At 37.9% G+C, this 23,569-nt stretch overlaps 3 protein-coding genes across 5 annotated transcripts; 2 read left to right on the forward strand and 1 right to left on the reverse strand.

The window, feature by feature from the left end:
* Positions 1–330: 330 nt before the first annotated feature.
* Positions 331–6,028, reverse strand: LOC109194221 (uncharacterized). Of its 2 annotated transcripts, none has more exons than XM_005450648.4 (5): positions 5,795–6,028; positions 5,473–5,496; positions 4,550–4,844; positions 3,599–3,747; positions 331–2,241 (listed from the first exon to the last, which is right to left on the reverse strand). In XM_005450648.4, the coding sequence occupies exons 1-5, from the start codon at positions 5,826–5,828 to the stop codon at positions 1,895–1,897; spliced, it is 849 nt and encodes a 282-aa protein (XP_005450705.2). In that variant the 5' UTR covers positions 5,829–6,028; the 3' UTR covers positions 331–1,894. The 2 variants fall into 2 exon arrangements, with proteins under 2 accessions (XP_005450705.2, XP_013125858.1); XM_013270404.3 differs by having other exon boundaries at positions 333–2,241; positions 4,550–4,856; positions 5,795–6,024.
* Positions 6,029–8,181: 2,153 nt separating this feature from the next.
* On the forward strand, positions 8,182–15,101 carry lg11h8orf76 (linkage group 11 C8orf76 homolog). The gene is made up of 8 exons (XM_003443693.5): positions 8,182–8,387; positions 9,039–9,140; positions 9,751–9,894; positions 11,429–11,479; positions 12,053–12,197; positions 12,328–12,457; positions 13,868–14,000; positions 14,597–15,101. The coding sequence occupies exons 1-8, from the start codon at positions 8,283–8,285 to the stop codon at positions 14,867–14,869; spliced, it is 1,083 nt and encodes a 360-aa protein (XP_003443741.1). The 5' UTR covers positions 8,182–8,282; the 3' UTR covers positions 14,870–15,101.
* Positions 15,102–15,242: 141 nt separating this feature from the next.
* On the forward strand, positions 15,243–18,566 carry LOC109204273 (uncharacterized). Of its 2 annotated transcripts, none has more exons than XM_019365071.2 (5): positions 15,243–15,975; positions 16,274–16,297; positions 16,948–17,242; positions 17,652–17,800; positions 17,978–18,566. In XM_019365071.2, the coding sequence occupies exons 1-5, from the start codon at positions 15,942–15,944 to the stop codon at positions 18,322–18,324; spliced, it is 849 nt and encodes a 282-aa protein (XP_019220616.1). In that variant the 5' UTR covers positions 15,243–15,941; the 3' UTR covers positions 18,325–18,566. The 2 variants fall into 2 exon arrangements, with proteins under 2 accessions (XP_019220616.1, XP_019220615.1); XM_019365070.2 differs by having other exon boundaries at positions 16,936–17,242; positions 17,978–18,564.
* Positions 18,567–23,569: the final 5,003 nt, after the last annotated feature.

Raw genomic sequence — 23,569 nt, forward strand, 5'->3', positions numbered from 1 at the left:
TTAATTAGTATAAGTATATAAGTAGGACAAAGAATGATTTTGATGTAAAACAAGCAGGTTTAGGCTCAATCTCATTAAATGATATGATAGTTTAGTAACCAGAGTGCCACATGTGAGCAAAATTATTTCAGGGAACACGGTGGTCATGTAATATCTGAATTCTGTGTTACTTATTAAAAACAGTAATAAGCATATTTATTACTGCTGTCAGGGTAACATTTGGGATCTTTAACCAGTCAAGAGCAGTTCTATAAAATATAGTCATTTACAACAATATTAATGTAATGTATGTTTTTCTTAATGTATTGAATATGTGCAGTATTCCCAGGCACTTAGTCAAATGCAACAAAACAAATGATTTAAGATACCAGAATTAAGTCTCTCTTCCATTTAGCACAATCTGACCAGCTGTACCATGTAGCTTCAATATTTTAGATATAAATAATATCAAAACACAAAACACTGTCACTTTAAAGAGAATGAAATATTCCAGATTCCTGAGGGAAAAGTCTGCTTTGATGACCAGTTTTTTCCAGCGTATCGCCCTCTTTTTTTTTTTTTTACCAACATCTGCAAATGTCCAGACAGGGACGTATCCTCTGAGACTGGTATAGCAAATATACAAATCAAAAAATCAGGAAAAATTTGCATGCTTTAAATGGATTTAAGTCTTGCAATACCCCTTAACATGTACCTGATTTGTATTATATTTTAAATTTTTTATAGAATTTGGAATGGCTAAACACTGTAGCACAGAGTGTTGCAGTGGATTAACTAAGAGGATTAAATCAAAACCTGTAAACAGCTGATATACAGATTTGCCAGTATGCAAAGTTTGTCAACCACTGCTGACTGTTTGTCTGTTTGGCAGCTGTTTACACAGCTGCTGCAGAGACGACATATTTGATCCTATAGATGTGAATGCTTGTAGATGCTGACCTTGGAGACAAAGTAAACATTATATTTGTACACTATACTATTCTGAGTCTGTTCTTCTGGCTTTAAACCTCTGAGGACAGACTCAGTGTTCAGAAATGTGTTTGTACTACTGGGACCAACACAGTGGAACTGATTCTTCAACTCGAGTTACTCATTTGGTATTGATTTCCTAACAGCAACCTAAAAAAAAGAAGTAGTACATTACATCAAAGCAGCTAAAACTGATTAACTTCTGCTACGTAACTGACCAGATCAATATCTCAGGTTTTCTATAAACACAAAGCAGGAATCTTAAAAAAATGGTGTAAAATGTATGTAGGACTTTCTTCTCCTCCATAAACAGATAAACACACGTGAATAAATATTTTCTTCTGTTTGCAAATTTACATATTCAGCCAAACTACGAATCCATTTAAGCAGAAATACATGAATGCTGCAGCATTTTACAGTGTACAAAATATATGTGGAATTATACAGTGTATTTAAATGAGATGACACGTTAAACACAAAAAACTTGGTCAAGACTAAGATGATGACAAAAAAACTTCATCACATTATGATCGTACCATGAAATACAATAGTTCTAACTGTAATTTATTATTATTATTCCTTTTTATTCTCTTTCAGTTTGTACAGCACCTTTAATCTGGTCAATCTGTGTTGTTTTTAAATGTCCTTAAATTGACATGACATACAGCATCAGACAAAAACATATGATCATAAAGCAGGCAGTGAGGAAAGCTAAGTAGCCTGTAGAAGATTTTTAAAAAAAATATAAAACATGTTTCTGAGTGTTAATAGAAAAGTTTTGGTTAATTTCACCACTGTTTATGTTCCTACTACACTGAGCCTGAGCCCATCACCTTTGATTTATTAGAGGAAAGTTTGCTACAACCCAACAAGCCACTACTGACACCTGTCTAACTGAATAAACAAAGCCAATCCATGGATCTTCTTACACTGCACAGATGAAATTATATTTATCATAAACAGACTTCTTGTACCACAGATGGTTCCCACTTGTATTCATGGCACCACTCATGCTACAGTCTGCTGTTCTTGTCTCGTCTGGAGCCCACCGATCAAAACCTACACAATGATCATCAGCCCAGAACCAGAGGTCCAGGGTGCAGCTGTAGTGAAGACCCAGCCAGACAAAGGGAGTGTCAGCCTTCTGAGCCTCCAACCCAACCCAGCCCTGGGTCTCTTTATCAAGGATGGAAACCAGATCCATGTGTTCCTCTCTGCAGTGGTACAGGGCGTCTTCCCATGTCTTGTTCTCTTTAATCAGTTTAAATGGCTCTAAAAGGAAAAACATCAAAAACATGAAACTTAGAAGCATCAAACCAAACAGTGTTTCTGAGTGTCTAACATGCTGTGTTAATTCAAGCACATAATTCTTACTGTCAACATTTACACATTTATATTGACTCTACTGACTGAGCAGTTAACTTAGTGCAGGGGTCTGCAACCTTTAACACCCGAAGAGCCACTTGGACCCGGTTTCCACGCAAAAGAAAACACTGGGAGCCGCAAATACTTTTTGAAATCTAAAATGAAGATAACACTGTATATATTGTTTTTTTACCTTTATGCTTTGTGTGAACAACTAAAGTAAGTAAGTAAAGTTTATTTATTAAGCGCTTTTCACAGACAGGCGGTCACAAAGCGCTGTACACAAATATTAAAATAAACAATACAATCAATAGACATTATACACAATGTAAAAGATCAAATGTAAATAATGTAAAGAATATAAAATACGTAGATCAACAAAAGGCTTGTTTGAACAGAAAGGTTTTTAACTGCTTTTTAAAAGAATCCACAGAGCAACTAAGGTGTGTTGCTTATAAAATCCATGAAGTGCTACAGAGAAAATTACATTTTAGTTATGTAATGAACACATTTTGAACTCTTAAAGAAATATAACAAAAGGAAAGACACCCAGCTGAACTAAAATGATCCATGTAGCAAACAAAAACTGTTGTGAGCCGCCACCTTTTTAAAAAGTAATTGGAAAAAAAGCACTATGCCGCTAAAAAAAAAATAGATATTTGCAAAATTCTGCCTAAATATCTATTTTACCTGGTTAATGTGTGTGGCGGGGCGTGGTCTGCAGTGCCGCTGAATGAGAGTCGGACGCACCTGAGCGGCACCCGCAATCGCGCCTCGCCGCCTTAAAGTCTGTGCGCTCTCTGCTGTTGTGTTGTCGGGTTGTGAGCTGAAAAGCTACAGCCGGCTGTATGCGTATATCAACCGTGTGTGAAAAGTGGTCAATAAAGAGATGCTGAAAAGCATGTCCATGCAAACATCGTCGGGTCTGCAGTGATATGTTTACAATGAGACTTCTGGTCCCAAACCTCGGCGCACAGCGTCTGCAAATCGGGGCTTTCATCTTTACGCAGGACTGTAAGCTGTCATCTGTGAGGCGTGAGCGGTGTTTGTTTTTAACATAGTTCACGGTGGAGAACAGCTGCCGACATAATGTGGATCCGAAGATCCATAATTGGCCTATCTGGGGTTGAAAGTCTCGATAAATGCACGGCTTTATTTTCCCAAACCATGCGGAGCCGCAGTATAAGGACTAAAGAGCCGCATGCGGCTCCGGAGCCGCGGGTTGCCGACCCCTGACTTAGTGGGTAAAAATGTTTTATTGTACCTTTTTTTCTGCCTTTCATCGTCACCTCACACAGAATTACAAGCCCTGGTGTGTTTTTGTACACAGTTACATAACGCCCCCACTTTGGTCCATTTTCACAGTTAAATGTATTATTTTCTCCCTTAGTAGTCGTGTTGATTGTTGCACACCTGTGATAAAAGACAAAGGGTTGGACAGATGTACAGAAATCATGATTAAATCATGCTGTAAACAGTGGAGACAGTCGAACAGCTGGATAATAAATGTGAGCTGCTGTCTGAAGAAAGAAGGAAAAACACCTACAAATAAACAATAAAGGAAAATGAGAATAAATAAAGATTTTATATTCTACACATATACTTGATTATTACTCCAAACCACATCCATATTAGACCTCCTATTTCATTTGATAGAACTGATACAGGGTTATCTGTGTTACTGTATTACTGGGTTTAAAGACAATTAAGTGTTTGGTTGAATTTTCTGTTTAACAACATTTTCTCTATTCAGTTCTTCTTTTCTTACTTTGAATGTGATATAAAATGTTGAAAATATTTTCCTCATTTGCTTTGCTTGTTTGCAGGTGTTTTCTAACTTGTAGTACATCAGCCTCTCAGCATCTCCACACCTATATTTTATTGTAGTATTTACACCAAACCCTGATAAGACTCTGAGATGATCAAAGGACACTTTTTGTTACGATTCAGCACATCCAGCAGGAATCAGCTGTGACATCTACCATTTACATTCAATCAGCAAAATCAAGCCACAGAGGTTTCTCTACAGTCACTGTGAGATACAAATGTCACTACAAGCATTATAATCAAAGTGTTTTAGAACCAGAAAAAATTCAAATATTTTTTTTTTGGCTATTATAATCGCTGAAATTATTAATGGACACCATCTAAAAATATTGGACATGCTGGAGCCTGACTGAGAACAGAATGATTCAAAGTAAGATGAAGGTATTACTCAGTGGTGTCAGCAGCATTTCTCTCAGATGAGTTCCCGATGAGGATCCGAGCCCCTCTTAGATCAACATTTGATTGATTTATGTTGTAAATAGTGATGCAGGAAATTTCATATAGACCCAATAAGTCAACTGTCCACCAGCTGATGGGCTCAGTGGGTAAAGTGTGAGAACATCTCGTAATATTTCCGTCCAAAGCTCTGTCAGCAGTGTAGTTGACACCATTGTCTGTGTAGAATGAAGACTGAAATGCCACTTTGTCATCCAGTTTGATAGTTTCCCAGCCTGGACTACATCCTGATGATGTAACTGAAAATGGAGCAAAAGAAAATGTTAGAATGTCAAAATATGTTTCAGGGTGGGGCAAGAATTTTTCTCCTGCAACAACTTCTTTAACACAACCACACACACACACACACACACACACACACACACACACACACAAACACTTGATCCATCAGGTATGATACTCATTAAGAAAAATAGAAGTTAATAATTTCCAAGCAGTAGGTAATGCCGTAATTCACGTGATTCGTGAATAAAAATTCATCAGAATGCGTAAAATAAATAATTTGACTCTGAGGGAATGTAACTCTCTCCCACCCACACCCCAAAGACAGCATGTTTATCAAAGCCCTTATTTTTAAAGCATCATCATGTAAATCCTTAGAAAAATGCTGCAATACTAATTTACATTTATTCATATAGATCATTTTCATATCAGAGTAATACTGCTTGAGTCCAACAGAAAATTCCCACATGAAACATGTTCCCATAAATATGATGTTTACTATGATGTAAAAAGATAAATAGCCATAAGTTTAAGTATATCTCTTTAAAAGACAGCACCTAACATATTCAGAACAGAAGTACCATCATAACTGTTGGTATAACCTGAAGAAACTGATTAGAAATGCACTCTTACCTGGATCCTGTTGAGTTGATCTTCCTGTGAAGTTTCAGAGAACGATGTAAGAATGAGTGAATTACTGCCAGCTCTGATATTGTTGTTTGGTAATACAGCAGAAAGCACAGAATGTAAACCATCCTTCAATACTCAGGCAGAAATGAAACCAGCTTTACTAAAGTCAAATCCTCTTTAAACTAAATGAAATGACTTTTGCTTTATCGAGCAGTTTGGATCAACTCACAGTAAAACTGAACTGTTATATTTGATCTTTTTCATTCTTTATAACGATCATTGAAACATCACTGTGCCAGGCAGGAACATCAAATGATCCACTTACCAATCAAAGTGATGAACAACAGACTCCACAGCATCTTTACTTTAGACTCTTTGCACAAATGTGTCCTCTAATAAGAGAAAGAAAAGACTTCTACCCTCACTCTGGAGTTTTCTGTAGTCACACTGATGTTGATATGATCCCCTCTCTGAGTCACAGCTGAATTTGTACTTCTGTCACTTCCCTCATAGCTGCCAACATGAAAATACACGTTTCTCCTGTTTACACTCAGAGTGAGGCTGTTATGGTCATTAGGCAAAGCATTCCCAGACTGATTTGCATCTGTGAACATACCACGATCGTTATGTTTCAGTTTACATTGTCCGTGAAAGTAGCAGCACATGCAAATACTTTTCCATACCAGTAAATTCATCTAACAAGTAGAGGATGGGTGAATAATGAGGTATAGAGGAACATAATGTTATAGTTACAATTTCTAAAGTATAAATTTTGATCTGCTCTATAACTAATTTATAGTAATTCTTTTCAACAATTAAAACAAAACTAATTACATTGTAACAATCAGTAAATCATTAACAAGCCGCTGGAAAAAAAGCCCCTCAACCAGTCAACCATTATGCCCTGCTTTCTGCTCTGCGTCTACATTTAGTTCAGTCTTGATGATACATTATTTAAAGCAAAATGAGTCGGGTTCTGTCCTCAAGCGAGTATAAAACAATCTTTTCAACCTATCAAGCCAGAACCTCAATAACAGTTGGCATTTTAAATTAAAATTGCACACATTTCATGTCTCACAGCTGGTTGAATGCTGTGGAGTTCAGGGACCACAGAGGAAAATGGTACAAAGGAAATATAATATTTCATTAAAATAAAGGATTAAAAAAAATTCAGGTGAAATGTTTTTTTGTTCTTGTTATTCTTGGCTGGTGAACTCTTAGTCACCTATTTAGCAGTTTCTAAATCCCTTCCCAGGTGTCTCAGCCCCCACTCACACCTTCACCCACGTCACCCAATAACTCAGATAATAGCATAAAGAGCAATGTTTCACTAAGAATCCATACCTGCTTATAAAACTAGTAACTACTTTGATCGGTGCACATTAAATACATTTGGACATTGTACAGCTGGATCAGACAGAGATGAACTTTAAATAAGTTCAACTTTGATATATTTAACTATAACATTGTCTTTTAAGTACCGGTGGGGTTTCTTATCACAATATTAAGATTTTTTTCTCTCAATTTCAGTCTTTTTCACTAAGAGTTACCTTTTTTGACACTTATTTTCAGTCTTAGCTCTGTCACTGTGGAAAGGAGGTGTGAAGGATAATGATAAAGTACACAGCTCAGTGAAAGTGGAACTGAGTTTCATTTTTTTGATGGTTTTCCTTTCAGAGCCCTTTAAACTGATTAAAGAAAACAAGACATACGAAGATGCCCTGTACCACTGCAGAGGGGAACACATGGATCTGGTTTCCATCCTTGATGTAGAGACCCAGGGCTGGGTTGGGTTGGAGGTTCAGAAGGCTGGCGCTCACTTTGTCTGGCTGGGTCTTCAATACACCCGTGGCTTCGGCTTCTGGATCTGGGTCAACGATCAGTGTGTATTTTTTGATCAGTGGGCTCCAGACAAGACAAGAACAGCAGACTGTTGCATAAGTAGATTCATGAATACAAGTGGGAACATTTGTGGTACATGAAGTCTCTTTATGATAAATATAATTTCATCTGTGCAGTGTAAGAAGATCCATGGATTGGTTTTGTTTATTCAGTTAGACGGTTGTCAGTAGTGGCTTGTTGGGTTGTAGCAAACTGTCCTCTAAAACTCTTAGAAACATGTTATTATTCATTTTTAACAATGGACAATGTTTCTAAAGTTACATTACAGTACAAATTGTATTTCATAAAACCTTGGTATGATGATTATGTGATACTAAAATCAGTAGACTTTTTGTTATTTGGTTATATTTGTCAATTACCTGCAGCACGTCATCATGCCGCCTGGTTGGTGGGTGGTTTGGAGACTCAACTTTGTGACTCAACTCAAGAATGTGGTGACATAAGCTTATTAAAATTGATGCCATATGTGCATCAACTTGGAGGCTGAGGGGTAGCGCTGGCAGCCACCAGTGTGGTGTAATGTTTCAGTCAGGTTTACAGATATTCAGTGATTGCATCTGTGTTTCAAATTACCTCCCTTAAATAAACAGCATAATTCCACATATGTCTTGTACACTGTAAATGATGCAGCATCATCAGTGTATTTTTGCTTTAATTTCATTGGATAAATATGTAATTTGAGCACAGAGGCAAATACTTATCAAAAGTGGTCAACTGTTTAGCGGGGAGGACACAATGGAGATTCACGATATAACTTCTTCTTTATATCCAGGGAGCTGAGTGGTTACTGCGTCATCAGCCGGAACCTTTCTGTCCGGAAATGAATTCGTCGGGCTGTTTAACCAAGCACACAGTAGTTGCTATATGGGCAGGCTGTATTTGTGGAGTAAATTGTATGTATTTAGCCCCAGATGGAGATATTAGGAAGCACGTTTGACGACTCGGTGTTTTCGGAGGTCAGAGACCGAGTGTGTGTGTCTCTGTCTTCTTACAGCGCTAAACTGTGTGAGCCAGAGGTGAGAGTCTTACACAGAGACGTTACTAGATGAAGCGCGACACTTTCGGAGATTTGACGACGGTGAAAAGATAGACATGAAGGTTATTTAGATTATCCTTCGTGGTGAACACGAACACAGAGCATTATGTGCAGAACAAACACGGAGCTAAAACACTAAAGTGCGAATTTCTATTGTAACGTTTACGAACTGACATGCAGCTCATACGGGAGAATAACTGTAACTATGGTTTGTCATCTTAAAGCGTTTGTGTCAAATTAGGCTGGTGATTACAGACACTTAGTTTTTAAACACACAAATTAAAGGAAATGAAGTTCATGCCTCTAAATAAGTGCCCAAATAAGTACCCTGTTGCATTTCTAGAGGCCAGACGTCTCCCATGTTATTGTAGTTGGCTGAGTCGGTCACATGTTTCGTTTACATGGAGAGAAACAAGCAGATAAATCGGATATCCTAGTTTTTAAGTTTTTAATATTGCTCCTCACTGTAAGTTAAACTGCATTATTATTATGCTGACGTTTAAAAATAGATGAAGCTGAGTAGCTGCTGCATCATGGCAACAATGGAGACATGTACTTCTCTGGCAGTGACTGACTGAGCAGCATCCTCTAACAGCTTCATGCTGTGTAGTAAAGTTGTTCCTCTCTGCAGTGGTTTTGTGACAGTGCTGCACTGGATACTGAAGATTCTCTGGAGAAGCAGAAAGTCTACAAGTTCAGAGGTGACCTGGCTGTGAGACAAGGAAACTATCAGGTACTGTCACTCATTCAATTTAGTCTGTGCTCTCTTACATCAAACACTTCCTCAAATAGTATCCAGCTTAGTTTCACTGGGACAAAGAGGCCTATTGTAGCAGGTATTTGTATAGCTGATAAACCTCCTGTACAGCTGATGCAAACTAACAGGCAATAAAAAAAATTGTCCATTCATGACCATCACTTTGTTGCTTTATCAACAGCATCAGTATTTGAATATTTCTGTAAGACTGTTGTAAAGTTATGAACAAACAAGACTAGTTAGATCATTTTCATATTTCCTACCCAGTAAGTCACCTCAGAAAACAGCAGCTTCTATAGTTCCATTTCACACAGCCAAAGAGCACAGATGTAGTCAGCAGTGGTTTACACAGCAGCAACATTTCCAGACATGGAAAAGATTTCCTAAAATATTAAGAAGAAACTTCTGTTTCAGTATTTTGAAATAATAAAACCTACAGAAGCTATTTAAGGGTTGGAGCAAATCAAACTGTTTAAGGGTTTGACTCTTCCTGTTGTTGTTCCTACCACTCTCACTTTTCCACCTTAACATTTGTAACCTTTAAAAGTCTTGTTTGGTTTCTCTTTGTTTGGTGTGTGTGGGTCAGAAAGCCTTGGAGGCGTACAGCAACTGCCTGCAGTGGATCGCTGACAACAACCTGACCATTAGACGAGATGTAATGGAGGGGATGGCCCGATGCTGCACCAGACTGGGACAGAGAGACAGAGCGCTGGAGTTGGCCCAGTTACTGGTAATTCTTTACCTGACTGGGTTTTCCATGAGGAACAGTCAGAGTGAATACTGTCAGCTGTCATGTGACCATCCTGTGACTTTTTATCTACTTTTTAAAAATCTATCTGTCTTCCTTAACAGTGACCCTGTCTGCACTATAAACTCTGAACACTGAGGGTGTGTTCCACAAGACCCTCCTATCTCCTTTTCCTAACCTCTCTTCCTCTTTTTTTTGATGAAAACATTGCGATCAAGGAAAAGTGGGTAGGATAATTGAAAAGCATTTAGGAAAAGAGAAGAGCTGTGTGCTGAGAATTGGAACAACCTTACTCTAGACGGATGTTGAAACTAACTCATACAGATCGACTACAAAATGTGCATCTTATTTCACCACAATGTGTTCTAACCTCACTCTGCTTGTCATTTAAATGATAACAGCCTGTGAGAAATATCTCTTTGGAAATTATAAAGAAGAAGGAACATTTAGGGCCAGATTTACTAACGATCTGCAGCACTGCTAGGCCTTCTTTTGACATTTTAAAGGTGCATTTACACACGTGGCACAGTCACACAGTAACTGGGATGGACACATTTTTTGTGTTTCTCTGCACATTGTACACGTCAGCTGTTCCACTCACATTTCAGGTTTATATGGTGGAACAGTTTGTAATATTATAAAAAGACTAATCTCCGCAGAATGGTGGATTTTACTGAAGTGAACTCACTGCATCTTTGTAAATAAATTTTAGTTCCTTGTGAGTAGGTCACGCTGCAATTGCGGCATCACAATAATTAGCTCCACTTAGTAAAACTGTCCCATAGCCTATAAAATAAATTCTCATCTTTTTGTCTTATATTTACCAGCTGTGATCCAGTGGAACATACTTCTTTCTCCCTTTTTTAGGATTTCTGTGACTGCAATAAAATTCCATCCATCCATCCCTCCATCCCTCCATCCATCCCTCCATCCATCCATCCATCCCTCCATCCCTCCCTTATACCAGCTGACCTGAAGTAAAAATAAATTTAAGACAATCCTAAAGTCTTCAATACAGCAAAGGATGAGCTCATAATCTTTACAGAGCTTATATAAATCCATGTCCTTCATGCCATAATCTGCTGATATAGTTTTACATTTTAACTGCAACCTGTTAAAGTCACAGCTGAACTCTGAACATCACACAGCTGGATTTAAAAACTACTTCTTGATGAGTTGTTTCTTCATGAAGTATAAAATGCAGTTATAATTAACATTTCCATGTTCTGCACCACTTTGTTTATAATGTCGATTGTTTTCATTAACAGTCGGATGGTCTGCAGCTCTGAATTATGGTATGCCATCTTCTCCCCTTCATAAAGGATGTTCCAGGAAGCAATAAAGGAAGGATTGAAGAGTCACTTTTCTCAGTTAGGACCTTAATAAGCAAAATGGACTATTGAAACACACCCAGAGTTTGTCCTCAGAGGCTAAAAGCCTGCAGACCAGATTTAGTGTGAACTGGTTTAACTCTAATCTGGACCTGAGTAGTAATATGTACATGATCTCTCTACAGAGCAAAGACGCCTCCAACACCTGTCACCTAACCAGCCTCCTGCTGCTCAAGGTCAGCTTGAAACACACACACACACACACACACACACACACACACACACACACACACACATGCACAGAAGGCAATAATGAAAAAAGAACAAATAATATGGAGAAAGAATATCCACCCATCAGTCGCAGAGGGACTGGAACCTATCCTAACTACCATAGTGCGAGAGGCGGGTTACAGCGTGGACAGTTTGCCAGTCTGTGGCACGGCTAACATAGGGAGACATCCATTCACACTTATGCACCTGCACACATATGGGCAATTTAGATTCACCAGTTTAGTTAACACTGCTTGAGAGAGAACCCACCCCGACACGGGCAGAACATGCAAACTCCACACAGAAAACCCGCGACTAGATGATAGATTCGAACCTACAACCTTCATGCTGTGAAGCAACAATGCTACCTACTGAAAAAAAATGTTTGGAAGTGATTAATATTGTATTATTCTTTCATTTTATCATTGTTACTTTTTTAGAAATCATTACAAAATGAGTAATTTAAATATCGAAGAATCAGCTCCACTGTTTTGCTCCCAGTATTCTTGTACAAATCTAATGTTTACCTTTTCTCCAAGGTCAGCATCTACGAGCATTTTGGAGCTGTAGGATCAAAGATGTCGTCTCTGCAGCAGCTGTGTAGCCTGCTGCCCTTTAACCCCTGGCACTGGTTCAGCCTGGGACAGATGTGTTTGCAGCTGCTGGACAGAAACAGAACCACAGGTAGTATTTACTTGACTTCCTGCTTCAAGTGTCAAAATTTTTGATGTATTACTATGTTAAATGCACTCTTTTTTACAGCAGGTTATCAAAGATGTAACATTTTTCCTTTGCTGTATTTATGTTTTTGAAGAATCCTTCTCCTCTGAGAGCTGCAAATCAACAGATGAGCAGGAGGACAGAGAGGGGCATCAGGAGGAGACCGCAGAGCTCAACGAGGACAGAGTCTGGCTCAAAGCTTGCACTTGTTTCATCAGGACAAGGTACAGCATGTGACTCTGACCCCTGTATTTACATTCTGTATGTTCATATAAACCAAAACACATGCCAGCTTCACAGAAGTGCCAGCTAAAAATATTCAGACAAACTATAATAGTCAAAGTTTCCTTGAAAGACGAGCTGGCCTGATGTTTGGTGAATGACTGGAGTTTGTGAGATTAAAAAAGGTAAAAAAACCCATTTGAACATAAAGAAGTAATGTGCCCTAACCTCACTTGTTTTAAAAGCCATCACACTGAAAGAAATCGTCAGCCTCGATCAGGGGTCTCAAACAAACCACTGCTGGCACTGTCATCTCATTGGAGGACCACTTTAGTAGTACAAAAAACAAACAAACACCCACAAATATTTCTGAAAATGTAGTGTTTTGTTTGTTTTTTATTTCAAATATTGTATAACAAGACAAAGCTGCAAATGTGAATGCAATTTAAAAAAAAAATTTTTTTAAGCTAACTGAAGCCTTTCATTGAACTACCACATAAACAAATTGGTACTCTCTTTCATGCCAGACACGTGGCAGCACTTCTGCTATATTTGTGTTCATATTTAACAAAATAGAAATGCATAAGTGTAAGTGACATAAGTGTACACATTAGTTTTTGACTGCTACTGAAAATTGTTTTCTTTACAAATAACTCTCACTGAACTAACACGTGTTTGTCTTCTCTGCTCATATTGCCTTCATATTAAATGATTTTTTTGCTTTTTAAAGAACGTATTTTAACATTGCACTCAACAACAGACAAATCCTTCAAGGACTTCAAGGGCCAAATTTCATTATATTTCTTTACGTCAAAATACGGGCTGCAAGTAGGGGTGACGTGGGCTGCAAGTGGCCCCGGGCCGTGAGTTTGAGACCCCTGGCCTAGTGTGAATATAATAAGATATACTCTTCTTATCCTAACAGTGGGCAAGTTGCTGGATTACAGTAGCCAAAACAATTAAGACTTAACTCTTACTAATTAAAATATATACAATATGACAACACAAAATAGGTCAAACAAATCTGACACTTGCAGTAAATAATGACATTAGTGAAATAGAAAATGGAAAAAAATAAAAATTAAAGAATTCAATTAATGAAAACCAAAATTTAAGACGGTAACAAATAAATGCAGTGATTGTGGTGTGAAGTGGAGCTGAAACAGGTGACTGAATTAGAGAAACTGCTCCGCTACATGTCCAATAAGTGGTGCAGAGTGTTGTATGGATCCTTTAATTATCCACAGCCACAGTTTTTTGGATGATGTCTGTGCCAGCTGTCAAGTTTAGTAATAAAAAAGACCAAGTATAGACCAATAATACAATAATACAGGGTATAATATTAGATATAATAGTACTCTACAAAGTTTTAAGCTAAAGGGTAAATCACATGGTCTTGCTGCCTCCTACAGACTCCTGTTGAGAATCCTACGACAGCAGCAGTCCTCCTTTGTGCTTCAGCGTAGTGAAAGAGTCCTACAGATGACAGAAGAGGCGTTACAGCGGCTAAACCCCAAACAAGAAACCCTGCAGGCTCTCACTGAGGTGAGAAACCTTCTTGCACACATACTCTGAAACCAGTTTTTATAGTCCTACAAATGGGTCAGCGTACACGATTCTGGTTGGAGGGGTTTTCACACACCAGACTTACTCCTGTGCAGTTCGTCAAGATCCTGATTGGGTGTCAGTGGAAGTGGATAACATAAGCTTCTGCTGAATGTTGACTGGTTGACAAGCGGGTTTGATTAAAGAAAGTGGTGACAGTGGATTTACAGGAATATGGAGAAGTTCAAAGACAAAAAAAAAATATGGCATGAAAAGCAAAGACAGTGCCTGGAGTAGACAGTTCATTGTTTTTAAGACTTTACTTCAGTTTCACTTCAGGTCTTTGTATATTATATCATTGCTCCTCTACACGGTTGGCTTGGGGGACCAACAACAGCATGAGCATCAGTGGCCCACAGACCATTTATACCACATACTTAGACTGCATCCATCTGGCAACTTGGCTCTCTGCAGGTAGACGGGACATGCCGTCTAGCTGGACTACAAGACCTGCTTGAGGAGGCTTAAATTCCAGGCAGTTTGGGTTAAATTGGCTCATTTTTACACACCAACATTATCTCTCTTTGGTCTTCCAGGTGATGTCAGAGGACCTGATCCCAGAGAAGATGAGGGAGGACTACCAGGATGGGGAGAGCCTGACCAGTGTCTCTTTGCACAGCTTCAGACAGCGCTGGTGGAACAAGATCTTACTGACAGGCGTGTTAGAGACTGACAGGCAGCAGCATGAAACACAATATCCTCATGCTGCAGTGTTGACTGTTTACAAAGGTGCACACAGACAGGAAGGAAGTGAAGAACCAGCTGAAGATGGTTCAGACAAGCAGCACAGTGAATGTGGTCGTCATTAAGCCTACAGACTGAACTTTATTTAAATAAAGCTGAATATGGCAGAAGATGAATCACAAGTCCCTGAAAATTATAGTTTTTCTTGATGTCATTGTTTTTTCTCCATGGATAGATGATCCAGCAACAACACTTTTGTCCTGCAGTACTACCGACTGTCCATCATTGGCCAAGTTGGTCACATTACTGAAAACTATGTTGGAGGAAAAACCCAATAAATTTGGATAAAAAAATGTGCACATGTGAGAAGCACTTTGTCTTTTTTTTTTTCCTGTCCCCTTCAGTACTACAGCAATCAGAAGGCCTGAGATTTTCCCAGAGAGGTGGAGTCTAAGGCCTGACCTGACGCATAGACATAGAGAAACAGGCACACACAGACACAAATATGCATTCCCACCCTCCACATGTATACAAATACTCAGCAGTGTGAGAAGCACCTTGCTATAAATAATTCTGCATGAAACATGAAGTCCAGACTAAATGCAGATGCAGAGCAGAAAGTAGGACACAATGATGGACTTGTGAGGGTAATTTTTTCCAGCAGCTTCTAAACGAATGATTGATTGTTACAGGATGTTCGCTTTGATCAGTGTGTCAGAATATATCTGTTGATGGTCAAATGCTAGTTAAAAACATTAATAATCTCTTTTTTTTCATGCAACAGTCTGCTGTTGTTGACTAAATGTCCACCTGTTGAAATATCACTGAATATCTTTGTATTCACACAGCCTCCACCGATTAAAGTATTTGCATGTGCTGCTACTTGGATGCACACACAATGTTGGTTGAACATGGTGATCATAACAATCATGGTATGTTCACAATGCAAATCAGATGTAAAAGTCTGGGAATGCTTTGCCTACTGAACATAACAGCCTCACTCTGAATGTAAACAGGAGAAATGTATATTTTCATGTTGGCAGCTATGAGGGAAGTGACAGAAGTACAAATCCAGCTGTGACTCAGAGAGGGGATCATATCAACATCAGTGTGACTACAGAAAACTCCAGAGTGAGGGTAGAAGTCTTTTCTTTCTCTTATTAGAGGACACATTTGTGCAAAGAGTCTAAAGTAAAGATGCTGTGGAGTCTGTTGTTCATCACTTTGATTGGTAAGTGGATCATTTGATGTTCCTGCCTGGCACAGTGATGTTTCAATGATCCTTATAAAGAATGAAAAAGATCAAATATAACAGTTCAGTTTTACTGTGAGTTGATCCAAACTGCTCGATAAAGCAAAAGTCATTTCATTTAGTTTAAAGAGGATTTGACTTTAGTAAAGCTGGTTTCATTTCTGCCTGAGTATTGAAGGATGGTTTACATTCTGTGCTTTCTGCTGTATTACCAAACAACAATATCAGAGCTGGCAGTAATTCACTCATTCTTACATCGTTCTCTGAAACTTCACAGGAAGATCAACTCAACAGGATCCAGGTAAGAGTGCATTTCTAATCAGTTTCTTCAGGTTATAACAAAAGTACGATGGTACTTCTGTTGTGAATATACTTATTTGTAAAGTAATGTATTTAATTTTATGCCTCCTTAATTGTTTTTATATTTTATTTTTCAATTTATTTATTTGTGCCTCACAGTAGACATCATATCTGTGGGACTGAAGCAATTTTATCTCTATATTAATATCTGTATAAATGTATGATATAAATGTAAATTTATATTGAATTATATTCTATGATACGTGATCACTGTGATTTAGAAATAAATGCTTTGATAAACCTGCAGTCTTTGGTGTGTGGGTGGGAGTGGATTATGTTAAACGGGGTCATCCTTCAGGATGTTTTGAGAGTCAAATTATTCATTTCATTAATTTTGATGAATTTTCTTTCACCAACTGCATAACTATTCAACATTTATAATGTAGGGAGGCTGCATGGAAATAATCTGTGTGTGTGTGCGCGCTAAATATGTTTGCCAGAAGAGATTTAGTCAGATCATGAAGTCATAATTCAGATTCATTAGGAGTGAAAAGGAGATTTTGATAAAGAAACAGCAAAAGCCTCAACCTGAAGTATTATTACCACTGACCTTGATTTTTTTTTAAACTTTACTTTCAGTTACATCATCAGGATGTAGTCCAGGCTGGGAAACTATCAAACTGGATGACAAAGTGGCATTTCAGTCTTCAGACGCCACAAATTATTATGGTGTCAAATACACTGCTGACAGAGCTTTGGATGGAAACTATTTGACATGTTCTGAAAATTTAAATGATCACATCAGCTGGTGGACAGTTGACTTATTGGGTCTATATGAAATTTCCTGCATCACTATTTACAACATAAATCAATCAAATATTGATCTAAGTGGTGCTCGGATCCTCATCGGGAACTCATCTGAGAGAAATGCTGCTGACACCACTGAGTAATACCTTCATCTTACTTTGAATCATTCTGTTCTCAGTCAGGCTCCAGCATGTCCAATATTTTTAGATAATTATAATGAATATTTAAATGTCTTTAATCCAGTAATACAGTAACACAGATAACCCTGTATCAGTTCTATCAAATAAAACAGGTCTAATATGATGTGATGTGGTTTGGAGTAATAATCAAGTATATGTGTAGAATATAAAATCTTTATTTATTCTCATTTTCCTTTGTTGTTTATTTGTAGGTGTTTTCCTTCTTTCTAAAATGTTCTCAGACAGCAGCTCACATTTATTATCCAGCTGTTCGACTGTCTCCACTGTTTACAGCATGATTTAATCAAACAGAGCCAGAAACACAACTCTTTCTGTACATCTGTCCAAACTTTTGTCTTTTTTTTACAGGTGTGCAACAATCAACACAAAGACTAGTAGAGAAAATAATACATTTAACTGTGAAAATGAACCAAAGTGGGGGCGTTATGTAACTGTGTACAAAGACACACCAGGGTTTGTAATTCTGTGTGAGGTGACGATGAAAGGCAGAAAAAAAGGTACAATAAAACATTCTTACCCACTAAGTTAACTGGTCAGTCAGTAGAGTCAATATAAATGTGTAAATGTTGACAGTAAGAATTATGTGCTTGAATTAACACAGCATGTTAGACACTCAGAAACACTGTTTGGTTTGATGCTTCTAAGTTTCATGTTTTTGATGTTTTTCCTTTTAGAGCCATTTAAACTGATTAAAGAGAACAAGACATGGGAAGACGCCCTGTACCACTGCAGAGAGGAACACATGGATCTGGTTTCCATCCTTGATAAAGAGACCCAGGGCTGGGTTGGGTTGGAGGCTCAGAAGGCTGACACTCCCTTTGTCTGGCTGGGCCTTCAATACATCTGTGGCTTCGGCTTCTGGATCTGGGTCAACGATCAGTGTGTATTTTTTGATCAGTGGGCTCCAGATGAGACAAGAACAGCAGACTGTAGCACGAGGGCTGCCATGAATAAAGGTGGGAACCATCTGTGGTACAAGAAGTCTGTTTATGATAAATATAATTTCATCTGTGCAGTGTAAGAAGATCCATGGATTTGTTTTGTTTATTCAGTTAGACAGGTGTCAGTAGTGGCTTGTTGGGTTGTAGAAAATTTTCCTCTGATAAATCAACGGTGATGGGTTCAGGCTCAGTGTAGCAGGAAGATAAACAGTGGTGAAATTAAGGAGAACTTTTCTATTAATATTCAGAAATATGTTATTATTATATATTACTTTTGATTGTATTTCATGATACATTGATATGATGATTATATGACACTTAAATAATTAAACATTCAGTATTTTCTATAATTTAGAATTAATAACTTATATATATATATTATTTCCTTTAATTGTAAATGGATTGTTGACCTTTGAATTGGTTTACTCGTGTCTGTCATGTTTAAAACTGCTGAAAAAATAAAACATAAACTGGAAAACAAATGTTTGTCAATTCAGCTTATTTTTGTTGGGATGTTTGTCAAGTTTACAAATGTTCAGCGACTGCATTTGTGTTTCAGATTGTCTCCTTTAAATTCACTGAATAGCTTCATCCATCAAAACAGCTTCATCCATCAGGCTGTCAGGAAGCTTAACTCCCTCCCGATTCTGCCCCCTCTCCCCTCTCTCCTCCACGGTCTCACTGAACTCTGTCACACACACACACACACACACACACACACACTCTCTGACTCACTCACTGGCCTGCACCAGTTATTAGTCACTTTGTGGAGCATTGGACTGCCATTACCTCATAAAGACTTTGTTGTTACACTATCTCCTACCGTACATTACCAAATCTCCATTTGCACTATTTGCCTATTTGCACTACCTTGCCTGGTTTACACTCAATGTCATTTACCCTTACCTGAATATTGTATATTGTATAGCTTTTTTTTGTTATATGTAAAATTGTACTGTATTTATTTAAATTTTTACTTTTTAATTATTTTACTTGCATTTTTAACCACTCTCTTATATTTAAATGTTCATTTGGGTTTGAGAGTAACGAAATTTCTATTCTCTGTATGTCCTGTACATGTGGCAGAATTGACAAATAAAGTTGACTTTGACTTGACTTTGAATAACTCCATATATCATTTTTACACTGTAAATTGCATGTTTCAGTTAAAATGGTCATTTGCAAAAAAGTGTCTTTTTAATGTTTTCAAATGGAGACAGTTCAGTAACGACCACCAGCCGATGCCCCTTTTATTCAATCCATGAATTTCAACCAGTGATAATTATTCTGAATGAGTCGGTATGAGCTGTGAAATTAAGGCATTTAAAGGGTTTTAATAATATAGCCTTCATTAAAGCCACAAAACTAACTGAGATCAGGTTCCACACCCACGACTGTGTTTTGAACTAATGTAACATTGATTTCATCAAAAAAAGGCCAGAAGTTTCTGATATCTTTTAAAAGACAAACTGTGTTTTTGTGCAGGATTTTCCAACAGGTAACCTGTGCAATAGTGAGCAACTGAGTGCAAAATCTTTACTTTCTTGAAAATTGTTTTTTGCAGTGTATGTAACTGAACTGATTTCTTTTGACACACATCTTTTTTCTGACAGTCTGTCACCTAACCAGCCTCCTGCTGCTCAAGTCAGCTTCAGTCTGAAACTGCTTTTCATTAATCATATTTTTTAAGATCTCATTTTCCTTTGAGAGCTGTGACTCAGAGGACACGCAGGAGGACAGAGAGACTGAGGGACATCAGGAGGTGACAACGGAGCTCAGCGAGGACAGAGTCTGGGTCAGTGTTTGCATTTTTCTTCATCAGGACAAGGTACAGCATGTGACTGTAACCTCTGTTTTTCCATTCAGTATGTCACATGCAAACAGTAAATCAAAATATGAACCACGGGGACACAGTGTTTCTTTTTCACTCTGTTTCATAAACCACTACTGCATTAGAAGTAATTATTAACCCCTCAAGCACGCACACCTAACCCTAAATGCGATCTCCTCCCTTTTGCCCCCGTATCTGGGGGTGTTGGTGCTTAAGAGGTTAAACTCTCCCTCTCCTGTAGTTTGATTTACATTATTTCATATACTTTTCCCACTTACCGTTATCAGACCTGTTTTTTTTTTTTTCCTAGGTTTGACTATTATCTTCCCCCTCAGTGTATCCTCACCTTGCATCAAGTCTCCATTGGTAATGTTCCCCTGTTTAGTCCTTCTTTTCTCTCCAATGTTTAGTTAAGTCTTGTTCTGCGTTCAGTTGTGTCTTCCTGTGTTTTTGCAGTAAATGTTGTTTTCTGTTCCTGGTGTGTGTACTTCCCCTGCCTCATCATGTTTATACTTTTTAGCTGTTCCCACCTGTTTCCTCTTCCCTCTTAACCTCAGTTGTATTCCAAATTTACGTTCAATCTCATTTTCCCAACCTGTTTTCCTTGACTTTTGAGGTTAAGGGTGGGTAGGAAAACTGATAAGAACTTTGGAAAAGAGAAGAGCCATGTGCTGAGAAATGGCACAACCTTGCACTGGTCTCCTTAACAGTGCCACATGTCCACTGTGTTGAAACTAAAATGTGCATTTTGCTTACCACAATGTTTTTTAACCCAGTTGTTCTATGCAGGTCATACAAATTAGAACTGGAAGAGAATATTTAAACGAGCGACTCAAATGTAAATTAAGAAGTCTTTTTTTATTTTACTTTACAAACTGCATAAAAACCCAAAACCAGATCTTAACGGCAGACTGTACTTAATTAAACACCCCAGTACAAAGTCTGAAATGTAGCTTCCTGTGCTTTTGCACGAAAGCCATAATGCTGATTTACTTTGAAAATCCCAGCAGCTTCTCTGTTCTCTGCTCCAGTTGCACAATGACCAAATGTATTTAATGTTCAAAGAGCAAAGTAAGAACTACACTTCAAGACTGTACATGACTGTGGCAGGGGAGTGGTCCCTGGCTCAGCGGCAGGGGAGGAATGGTGCTTGTTTGTTGACAGTGTTTTCTTTCCGTTTGTCTATATAGTGACAGCAGAATCAAGCGGGAGGGAGAGCTGGACTGGAACGGACTGTTTCCCGTGAGCACAGAGCATCAATAAATACAAATACTTGTGAGCACAATCACCGCGTGTGTCGCATACTTTACAATGACAAAATTCATGTTATTGGTGATGAATTCGACTCCCTGCTGATTGTTTCAGTGAACATGGAGGGAGTTCTTAGTGAGACATTGCTCCACCATATCATTATATGAGTTATTAATGTGACATAGGTTCAGTTGTGTAGGTAGTTTGTTTCAGCTAGCTATGTAGCGATTATTTTTGCTTTAGCAATGAACAATTTCTTGTTCTTTACCTCCCACTCAGCGTCATTATTTACCCATCTAGTTTTAAAATACATGTAGCTTTCTGTACTTAGAAAGCTTTCATCCTGGCTGCAGTGAGAGGTGAGGGAATCTGTACAAGATATACATAGATGTCATTGAACTGGAGCTCTAGGACAGACGTCACTTTCAGGTATTTAAATAAAGCTGAAAATATAGTTCTTCTTGATGTCGTTGTTTTTCCACCATGGATAGATGATCCAGCAACAACACTTTTGTCCTGCAGTGTGATTGTCTACTATTGGCCGAGTTGGTCACATTACTGAAAACTATGTTTGGGAACAAAGACAGTAAATTTGGATCAATTTGGCTATAAATAATTCTGCATGAAACATGAAGTCCAGACTAAATGCAGATGCAGAGCAGAAAGTAGGACACAATGATGGACTTGTGAGGGTAATTTTTTCCAGCAGCTTCTAAACGAATGACTGATTGTTACAGGATGTTCGCTTTGATCAGTGTGTCAGAATATATCTGTTGATGGTCAAATGCTAGTTAAAAACATTAATAATCTCTTTTTTTCATGCAACAGTCTGCTGTTGTTGACTAAATGTCCACCTGTTGAAATATCACTGAATATCTTTGTATTGACACAGCCTCCACCGATTAAGTAAATTTCCTTGTATGCTAAAGTATTTGTACGTGCTTCTACTTGGATGCACACACAATGTAGGGTGAAAAGGCTGAATGTAACAATCATGGTATGTTCACAATGCAAATCAGATGTAAAAGTCTGGGAATGCTTTGCCTACTGAACATAACAGCCTCACTCTGAGTGTAAACAGGAGAAATGTATATTTTCAATGTTTCAATGATCCTTATAAAGAATGAAAAAGATCAAATATAACAGTTCAGTTTTACTGTGAGTTGATCCAAACTGCTCGATAAAGCAAAAGTCGTTTCATTTAGTTTAAAGAGGATTTGACTTTAGTAAAGCTGGTTTCATTTCTGCCTGAGTATTGAAGGATGGTTTACATTCTGTGCTTTCTGCTGTATTACCAAACAACAATATCAGAGCTGGCAGTAATTCACTCATTCTTACATCGTTCTCTGAAACTTCACAGGAAGATCAACTCTACAGGATCCAGGTAAGAGTGCATTTCTAATCAGTTTCTTCAGGTTATAACAAAAGTACGATGGTACTTCTGTTGTGAATATACTTATTTGTAAAGTAACGTATTTAATTTTATGCCTCCTTAATTGTTTTTATATTTTATTTTTCCCTTTATTTATTTGTGCATCACAGTAGATGTCATATCTGTGGGACTGAAGCAATTTTATCTGTAGATCTATATCTGTATAGAAGTATGATATAAATGTAAATTTATATTGAATTATATTTGATGATACGTGATCACTGTGATTTAGAAATAAATGCTTTGATAAACCTGCAGTCTTTGGTGTGTGGGTGGGAGTGGATTATATTAAACAGGGTCATCCTTCAGGATGTTTTGAGAGTCAAATTATTAATTTCATTAATTGTGATGAATTTTTTATTCATCAACTGCATTTATTCAATATTTATAATGTAGGGAGGCTGCTTGGAAATAATCTCTGTGTGTGTGTGTGTGTGTGTGTGTGTTTGTGTGTGTGTGTGCAAAACATGTTTGCCACCAACATTCAGTCAGATCATGAAGTCATAATTCAGATTCATTATTTAGGAGTGAAAAAGAGATTTTTCCTAAAAAAAACACTAGAAGACCCGGTCTAAAGTATTATTACCACTGACCTTGTTTCTTTCTTTTTTGTTTTTGTTTTTTAAACTTTACTTTCAGTTACATCATCAGGATGTAGTCCCGGCTGGGAAACTATCAAACTGGATGACAAAGTTGCATTTCAGTCTTCAGTCTACACAGATGTGAATGGGTACAACTACACTGCTGACAGAGCTTTGGACGGAGATAATACGACATGTTCTGACACTTTAAATGAACCCATCAGCTGGTG

The sequence above is a fragment of the Oreochromis niloticus genome, linkage group LG11 (genome assembly GCF_001858045.2).
Source record: "Oreochromis niloticus isolate F11D_XX linkage group LG11, O_niloticus_UMD_NMBU, whole genome shotgun sequence".
Classification (NCBI taxonomy): domain Eukaryota; kingdom Metazoa; phylum Chordata; class Actinopteri; order Cichliformes; family Cichlidae; genus Oreochromis; species Oreochromis niloticus.